The following is a 9,163-nucleotide window of genomic DNA, read 5'->3' on the forward strand; positions in this document are numbered from 1 at the left end:
GACAATCAAATAAATCACTCAAATATATATCTGACATGTGGCTAGGAGTGTAAGAAAATATTGATACACATAAGTATTGCAATATTTTATTGTGCAATACTGTATCGATTCTCCAAAACACTGTACCGATTTTTAATTAACCCCTTAAAAATTCGACGTCCTGCCGTCGGGCCTGGCTATTCGATCTTTTGGAGGATGTACCGGGCTCAGTTTTAAGGTTAGTGAAGTTACTGGCATCATATGAAACAAGAAAACCTAAGGAATCCATTGGTACCAACTACTAGCTTGTTGCAAAGGAGGCTAAATAACACTCTTAAGTTACGCTAAATTTTAGCAAGGAAAAACTGGCATGGGCATTTTGAAAGGGGTCTCTTACCCTCTGACCTCAAGATATGTGAATGAAATGGGTTCTATGGGTACCCACGAGTCTCCCCTTTAAAAGATATGTCCAGTTTATGCTAATCCCATGCAGATTTGGGCAAGTAAACAATGCAGTTTTATTACATGCAGTATATATTTGTTGTTTTTGCCTATTTTAAAATGGTGTATTTCTGGTCTGTTCTTTTATACTATGACAGTTTTCCTAAAATTAAATAAAAAAATCTCAATACATCGCCTTGTTTACGGTATAGCGATATATTGAATTGTTACTCAAGTATCATGATACATATCGTATCGCCAGGTACTTGCCAATACACAGCCCTACATGTGGCTCAGATAATTTTTTTGATGAAAATCACACACTATTTATGCTCGCTTGGGGTATTTTGGCAAGCTATAGGTTAATACTTACCAAACCCAATAAAATATAGCTTGATCTAATGAAAAAATCCCATGCAAATCTATAAGGTTGATATCAGTTACTTTCACAAAAGGTTACCCTTCATAACAAATTATTTATAATCGTCCAAGTTACATTAATTACATATTTACTTAGGTATGCATACAATATGTACTTGTATTTTTTCCGATTTAGTTAACGTGAGCAATGTGAGGAAATGTTTAGCATTTCCTTCATGCATTTGCCACCCCAAAATCATAACAGAGCACCACTTTCTTCACCTGCAGATATGAACAAATGAACAAGAAGATCATCCACATGGAGACAGGACCTTGCTCATTGTTTGTCATTCTTCTTCCTCCTTTATTACAACCCCCAGTATCAGACCAAGTCATTTCCCCCCACAGGAATGTGCTTCTCTCCCTCAAACCTGCCTCTAATTCCATTTCTGTCGCATCGCCAACCTCCTCTCATCCCCTCCTCTTTCTTTCTTTACTGGCACTGTCACAGACATCGACCCTGACCCCTCCCTTCCTCCCTTCCTCCCCTCATCCCCCCCAATCCATCTCATCACATCGACTCTGCTCCTCCACAGGAGCACCACCTTTCTCCCCTCCGTCTCTCCATCCTCCCCATTGTCCTCCCCACCCATCCCCTCGTGTCCGAGTCAGTGGCCACCCAGCAAGGGAGATTCATCACAGCAACCTGGCAGCCACAGTCAACACTGCCAAGAAAGCACGCACACACACTCACACACGCACACAAATATCTCCAATCCAACAGAGAAAAACAAGACCCAGACAAGCATCTTACAATAACGAGATGGCACAGAACTGGCATCAAGGGTTACAACCTGTTATCAATCTTTCTAAACATTAGCCATTCAGTCAAGAATAATTTAAAGGGGCTAAATTCCTGTATGCAAACATCATCTCTCCAAATCAGTACACAGACAGACAGACACACACACACACACACACACACACACACACACACACACACACATATCTCCAATCCAACAGAGAAAAACAAGACCCACACAAGCATTTTACAATAACAGAGATGGCAAAGAACTGGCGGGCTACAACCTGTTATTCTGATGATCATCTGATCAATCTTTCTAAACATTAGCCATTCAGTCAAGACTAATTTAAATAAGCTAAATTCCTGTATGCAAACATTATCTCTCCAAATCAGTACTGTAAAAAATAATATTATTATTATTATGTGGCTACACAGATAAAGCTCCTCTGCTTTCCCCTTCTATTGAAACAATACCACTTATTTATTTAAAAGGGGCAGATGAGCTAAATTCCTGTATGCAAACATCTCTCCAAATCAGTACTGTAAAAAATAAATTTATACTTCTTCTCACTCCTTTTCGAATATGTAAATCAAGGCATCAAGTGTTGACAATTTATTTTTCTTATACTTTTCATTGTATGTAAATACTACTTGTTTCTGACTGTCCACTTGTTGGTACGATCATTCTCTTTTTCTTTATTTTTTTTTGGTATTCTACATGAAATGAAATGAAATGATCTCTCCAAATCAGTACTGTAATTATTATTATTAGTATTATTATTATGTGGCTACAAGGCAGATAAAGCTCCTCTGCTTTCCCCTTCTATTGAAACAATACCACTTATTTATTTAAAGGGGCAGATGAGCTAAATTCCTGTAATCAAACATGATCTCTCCAAATCAGTACTGCAATAAATAATATTATTATTATGTGGCTACAAGTCAGATAAAGCTCCTCTGCTTTCCACCTCAAGCTGTCTGTTTCTATTGAAACAATACCACTTATTTATTTATTTAAAGGGGCAGTTGAGCTAAATTCCAGACCACAAACCCTGCATAAGCTGTTTCTGACAAGGACTGAGTGACAGAGATGGCAAAGAACTGGCTACAAGGGCTACAACCTGTTATTCTGATGATCATCTGATCAATCTTTCTAAACATTAGCCATTCAGTGAAGACTAATTTAAATGAGCTAAATTCCTGTATGCAAACATTATCTCTCCAAATCAGTGCTGTAAAAAATAGTATTATTATCATGTGGCTACACAGATAAAGCTCCTCTGCTTCCCCTTCTATTGAAACAATACCACTTATTTATTTAAAGGGGCAGATGAGCTAAATTCCTGTATGCAAACATCTCTCCAAATCAGTACTGTAATTATTATTATTATTATGTGGCTACAAGGCAGATAAAGCTCCTCTGCTTTCTCCCTCAAGCTGTCTGTTTCTATTGAAACAATACCAGCTCTTTAGTCCACAAACCCTGCATAAGCTGGTCTCCCAGACTCACCTTCTCTACGTTTTCCACGGTGAAGTCCAGGCTGTCCGGTGCTGCTGCTATCCTCCCCGGTGTCTCCATATCTCCACCGACTCGGAGCTGTCAGATGATCAAAAGAGGAGCAAACACAATCAGGAGCTGACAGACACCTTTAATCTCCACTTTATCCTCAGTTAAAACATCCCAAATATTCCCACAATAGCAGCTGGAATGAGTAAACTAGCTCGACGACATCCTACATTCAGATATAAATGATGACACGAGAAGCAACCGGCAAGCTAACATTAGCTAGCTGATGCTAACACACACTCTATGGGAAAATGCTATAGCAACGGCTATGCTAACGGCTATGCTAACTAGCTAACGTAGCATTTTGCACGTAAATTGACGCAATTTGCAGCCAAGCGAGACAGATATACTAACATTTTCCGAGTGTGACAGCATTACCAAAACACTGCCGTGTCCGTGTTTTGCTTCCAGGCCGTCTAGAGCTAGAGAGCCGATGTTTATCACACCTTTCTGTCCTTTCTGCGACGGTTATGAGACGATGATGCTGGCAGCAGCTCTGTGTCGCTCTACTGCCGCTCTGCTCCGTCACTAGTGATGGGGAGGTGACGAACGAGCCGGTCCAAAGAGCCGGTTCAAAGAGCCGGCTCTTTTCCTTCTGCGAATCACGTCCTGAAACTTGCTCTCATTTATTCTGATCCTGTAAATATACATGTGAATTGTGGAAAGATGTCAATAATTTTATACTTGTTAAAGGGACTAGTTTGTAATTTCTTACACGTATAAATGTCAGTGTCCAATGTTCAGACAAGACTCCAACACAAACTACACGGAAGCACCAAAACCGCAAAGTTATATCTAGTGAAGCCCGTCTTGCTAAACAGTGTCAACTCTTCCTGCTCCAGCCCCCCGACCACGGCCAGAAGACACAGGGGAGACCGTAGCTTTAGTCTCCAGGGCCGGAGTCTCTGCTCCGCTGCCTGCCTGCCTTCACTCACACACCACGCTCGTTCTCGTCCACCTCACGTTCATGCGCGCTCACTACACACTACAGAAGAATTAGTAGCTCTGAGAATATCTAGTGAATGTACAGTGGACGTTTGTGCAGAAATAAATGCTGCAGCTCTTCCAGACCAACAGAGGTTTTCCGTGTCTTGTGAAGTGACGGGGCTCCGCAGCGAGAAACGTTATCGTCTCTGACAAAAATTCCGATGTCTCCCTGCGGGCGTAGTCGGGAGGCGATAACGTTTCTCTTCCCGCTTCAGAGCTCCGGCACCGACGCTGAAGCAGGAAAAGCCAACACTAGGATCAGCATTGATTCATGGAGAGACCTTCGTCTGGTCAGCTAACATTACTGACAAGCTGGGGAAATATAGAGTGATATTGTGGTTTTAGCTGACGTGTGTCGCCTCACTGTTTTGAGCGATGCTCGTTCATGTCTATTTAGAGCGAACCAAGCGCGACCCTGACGCTCACTTTCGTTGACTTAACGACCACAGGTGTCGCTGTTAACAAGGATTTCTGAAAGTTACAAATAGTCATTTTAATTCAAGGCACTCCATGCACTGATTGAACGTGTCCACAGGCTCCACCATTTCCACGCTTCCCAGTCATTGTCTATGTAAGCAGCCGTGCAATGCATTCTGGTTGCGTGGCGGTGCGATTCGAGAAACGGAGCGTCACGACGCCCGCTCCTCATTTGCATAAAGTTGAGGGCTAGTCTACTTTATGAAGATCAAGGGCGTCCGACGCGACTCGCCGCCTCTCGAAACTCCAGAGAATCTCTTAAAATAAACGTTGTCGATCCATAATAAAGAACGATTCAGCAACTGCGTGGCTTATTTCTGGCCTCAAATGTTTTCAGAAACACATTTCGGTGAACTATTTTCGTGAAATAAGAGAAGAAAGTTTCCAAACGAGCCTCCATACTGTTTCCAGTTTGGAGACGTTTTTTTTTTTTTTTTTTTTAATTAATTCAAGGCAGAATGATAGGACATTTTCTCCGCGCCACGGGCACTCCGTGCACTGAAGGCTGAATTATAAAAGGCAGAAGTGGTGAAAACGAAGAGCCGTTTGTGAGCCGAAAGAGCCGGCTCTTCTTGGTGAGCTGAGCCAAATGATCTGGCTCACTAAAAAGAGCCTAAATTCCCATCACTGCTACATTCAGGCGCTGTGGGAAATATGGGAATCACAGCGTTAACTGGTCAATGACACGGTAAAAAAAACAACAACAGCGATTTCTAAAGTGCCCATAATATTAAACGTGGAGAATATACAAAACCTGAAAAATTAACAGAATGTAGGTATTATTTTTAGTTATGCATTTAAGTCTTCGGTTATTTAGCCAAACATCTGCTCATTTTGTCATTTTTTTTGCGGCCAAAAGCTCCTTGGCATTCTCATATATGAACAACATTTGAATGCGGCGTTTCCCCCTCAATCCAATTAAATGTCATCCTTACAATATGAAGATGATGCCAGCTTTAATGAGCATATTTATATTGTGTCTCACATGTTGTTACCAATTTTTTTGCAAAAAAAAAATGTTTGTTAGTCACATACCTCATAAATAAACCCTTCAAATGCGTCTCACCTACCTGCAAATATCCAGGATGATTCAAAACATGCAAAGATGATGCCAGCTTTAATGAGCATATTTATATTGTGTCTCACATGTTGTTATCAGTTTTTTAGCAGAAAATACATGTTTGTTAGTCACGTACCCCATAAATAAAGCCTTCATATGCATCTCACTTACTTGAAAATATCCAGGATGATTAAAAACATGCAAAAATAGACACCATAAGCTGTTCATAGGTGGATACCTCACTCCTACAGAAGGAATCAATGGCAAAATATTCAGTCAGACACTGGGTTGTTGTACTGGTAGGTGGAAGCCTCAAACAACAACAACAACAACAACAAAACAGGGAAAAAGGTCTGTGTCTGTACTACAAGTGTACTAGCACACAGACTAATAATTAGTATACTTAAATAAGTAGTACAAAAGCACAAGTGTACTTTACTGTACCAAAATGGGACTATTTTAAGTACACTTTGGTACACTACAAACATACTACTGCATATGCATTTCATACATGCATACATACATGTACTTGCAGTGAAATTAAAGTACATTTTATGAGTACTACGATAGCATTACAATTGCACTTTGAGCATATTTGAAATGTACTACTAATAGACAACTCATATATTTATATTAGATTAATAGCATACTCCTTCGATATACTCTGTTACACTTTGAAATATGTTACAAATATACTTGCAGAATGTTCAAGTTTCAAATTTGTTTATTCGTCATATGCACCACAATTACAGCAAGTAGTTATTAGCAATGAAAATCTTGGGTCTCAGGTAAAAAGAAAAAAAAAGAAAATCACACAAATAAAAGCAAAATGAGACTCAAAGACATAAAATAGTGCAAGCTCTGGCTTGTGGTATAATAATACGTATATAATAATACACTAATATACCGTTAATAAAGGCCTAATAATATACTGTAAGTATTTCTCTGTATTTTCAGTATTAACTCTTTAACCAGCAGCTGCATGTAAAACACAGGTCACAGAGTGGGAAGGACCAGTGACGAAATCAGTGACGAATCAACTACAGACCAAGTTTACTAAAGACAAGTGACACAGTGAAACTCAAAAACCCGAACAGGTGTGTTCATCAACAGCAGCAGTAACACGCTGATTTATATTTAACACATGCATCAGTGATGCTGCAATATACAATAAACAGACTGTGTGAGCTCACAGCTGTTGTGTTCACTGTTGCTGGTTGACATGTAAACCAACATGGAGCAGGAGATCAGTATAACATCCATACATGCAAATTAACTGTCACTTGATTAAAATATTTATCCACGATTAATCGCATGATTGTCCATAGTTAATTGCAATTAATCGCAAAATGAATTGCAAATTTTTTATCTGTTTAAAATGTACCTTAAAGGGAGATTTGTCAAGTATTTAATACTGTTATCAACATGGGAGTGGGCAAAAATGCTGCTTTATGCAAATGTATGTATATATTTATTATTGGAAATCAGTTAACAACACAAAACAATGACAAATGATAGGTACTGCATTTAGCATAAAAAATATGCTCAAATCATAACATGGCAAACTGCAGCCCAACAGGCAACAACAGCTGTCAGTGTGTCAGTGTGCTGACTTCACTATGACTTGCCCCAAACTGCATGTGATTATCATAAAGTGGGCATGTCTGTAAAGGGGAGACTCGTGGGTACCCATAGAACCCATCATCATTCACATATCTTGAGGTCAGAGGTCAAGGGACCCCTTTGAAAATGGCCATGACACTTTTTCCTCACCAAAATGTAGCTTAAGTTTTGAGCGTTGTTTATCCTCCTTCACGACAAGATAGTATGACATGAAACTTTGACAGCCCTAATGCAAATATATATTCTTTTTAATTTTCAAAGTAATTTCACAAGACCGTTTTTTGCCTATTTTCTTTCATTTTAAGCAGTTTTTTTTCACATATATAGCAAATATATGGGGAATACGTGTAGGCTATATTCACACTTTTCCCATCTATGCAATAAATACGGTACTAACATACAATTAACTGATAAATACTAATAATATAGCTGGAAGTATAAATTCCAGCTCCTTCTGTATGTAGTTATCTCCATGATCACATCGCTAGACAATGACAATGTCAGCAAAAACATATTAAAAATGATGTCACATATACAAACAATAACAAAAAGGCAACCTAGTATTGATTACCCCATCGGCATCACTGAATTGAAAACAAAACTACCATCAAAACCGTAATATCCTGATGGGATGTTGAATGAAACAATAAAACCCATACAGAAAAATGTCAATCTTATTCTGTAGCTATGTGGGATGCTTTCCAGAGATTTGGTGTATTATAAAAGTGGAGATAAATATGTTACTAGCATTGTACTGTAGGCATGAGATGTCTACAAATAAAAGCCAGACCCTTCTCACATCTGACCATTCATCACACCTTCCAGTTCACTCATGTACAGCAACATTAAATGTAGAACTCTACTGGAAAGTGGCAAATGGCGAAAACATATAATGTGATGTATATAAACAACAGATGTTCAATTAAAACAGGAGGACAGCAGTGTTAAATCCTTTCTATGCTTCACGCAGGTGCCACAAAGAATGATGCAAAGCTCCATAATCTGCTTTATGTAAAGATGAATATTCTGCTTTGCACTTCCAAAACAGGCTCCTAGCTTAACTTTATATTCATTTGAAGATCTTTACTTTATAGCAACCATCAGGTAACGTGAAAAAAATCAGAAAAAGCCCCTGATCTTCCAAAGATATTTCACTTCTAACTAAGAACATTTTGAGGTATATATATATATATATATATATGTATATATAGGCTACTGTAGCTACACCCTTTCCCCAACTAAATGCATGTTTTTTCCACAGGAGGAGAACCAGCTGTAGAGCCACAGCGCCTCCATGTGGCCCAACTCAGACATCACACTTCAGTTAAACGTCCTGCAGAAAGAGCCAGTCATGCAACAAAACCTGAAGGTGATAAACAGTTTAAGCTTCCGGATCAAGTCAAATACCTAACAGAATATTTGCATTATTCAATTGTTGACCAAAAAATTCCTAAACACTACATGCTGTCCTGGATGTAGCCTGCACTTGGTTTTATTTACTGATTTATTTCTTCATATAGCCTTTATTATCTAGCCTACAAACACACAACATATTGATTCAGAAAAAATATAATTTAATCAACTTAAGGAGCCATCGCAGGCCCTTATATAATACAAATATCACAATATAGCCTACTAATAATAAATATATGATGTATTAAATAAGAGGCTAATAAAACCCAAAACGTTTTGAGTACTTGTTTTATTGTATTTTGTATAAACAAATAAATATACAAAATATATATAAAAAATAATAATATAAATATACAAAATATATATACACAAAATAAAATTTTCACTATGTTTCTGATGCTTATAAAATGCTTAATATATTAGAAATAAATTTAAATTCAATATATTTTTA

The 9,163-nt window shown here is 38.3% G+C and overlaps 1 protein-coding gene across 3 annotated transcripts in view; it reads right to left on the minus strand.

The window, feature by feature from the left end:
• The window catches only part of LOC141768038 (importin-13-like), a 40,647-nt gene extending 36,962 nt beyond the window's left edge, over positions 1-3,685 (minus strand). The window contains exons 1-2 of one of the 3 annotated variants that reach the window (XR_012593982.1): positions 3,507-3,670; positions 3,096-3,182 (exon numbers count right to left, since the gene is read on the minus strand). Coding sequence is in view for 2 of the 3 variants with exons in the window: in XM_074635920.1 (XP_074492021.1) it covers positions 3,096-3,182; positions 3,507-3,527 (108 nt within the window). In the remaining variant the exon portion in view is untranslated. Of the gene's footprint in view, positions 1-3,095; positions 3,183-3,506 lie in introns of all 3 variants that reach the window. The other 2 variants (XM_074635922.1, XM_074635920.1) reach the window with 2 other exon arrangements.
• Positions 3,686-9,163: the final 5,478 nt, after the last annotated feature.

The sequence above is a fragment of the Sebastes fasciatus genome, chromosome 5, assembly GCF_043250625.1.
Source record: "Sebastes fasciatus isolate fSebFas1 chromosome 5, fSebFas1.pri, whole genome shotgun sequence".
Lineage (NCBI taxonomy): Eukaryota > Metazoa > Chordata > Actinopteri > Perciformes > Sebastidae > Sebastes > Sebastes fasciatus.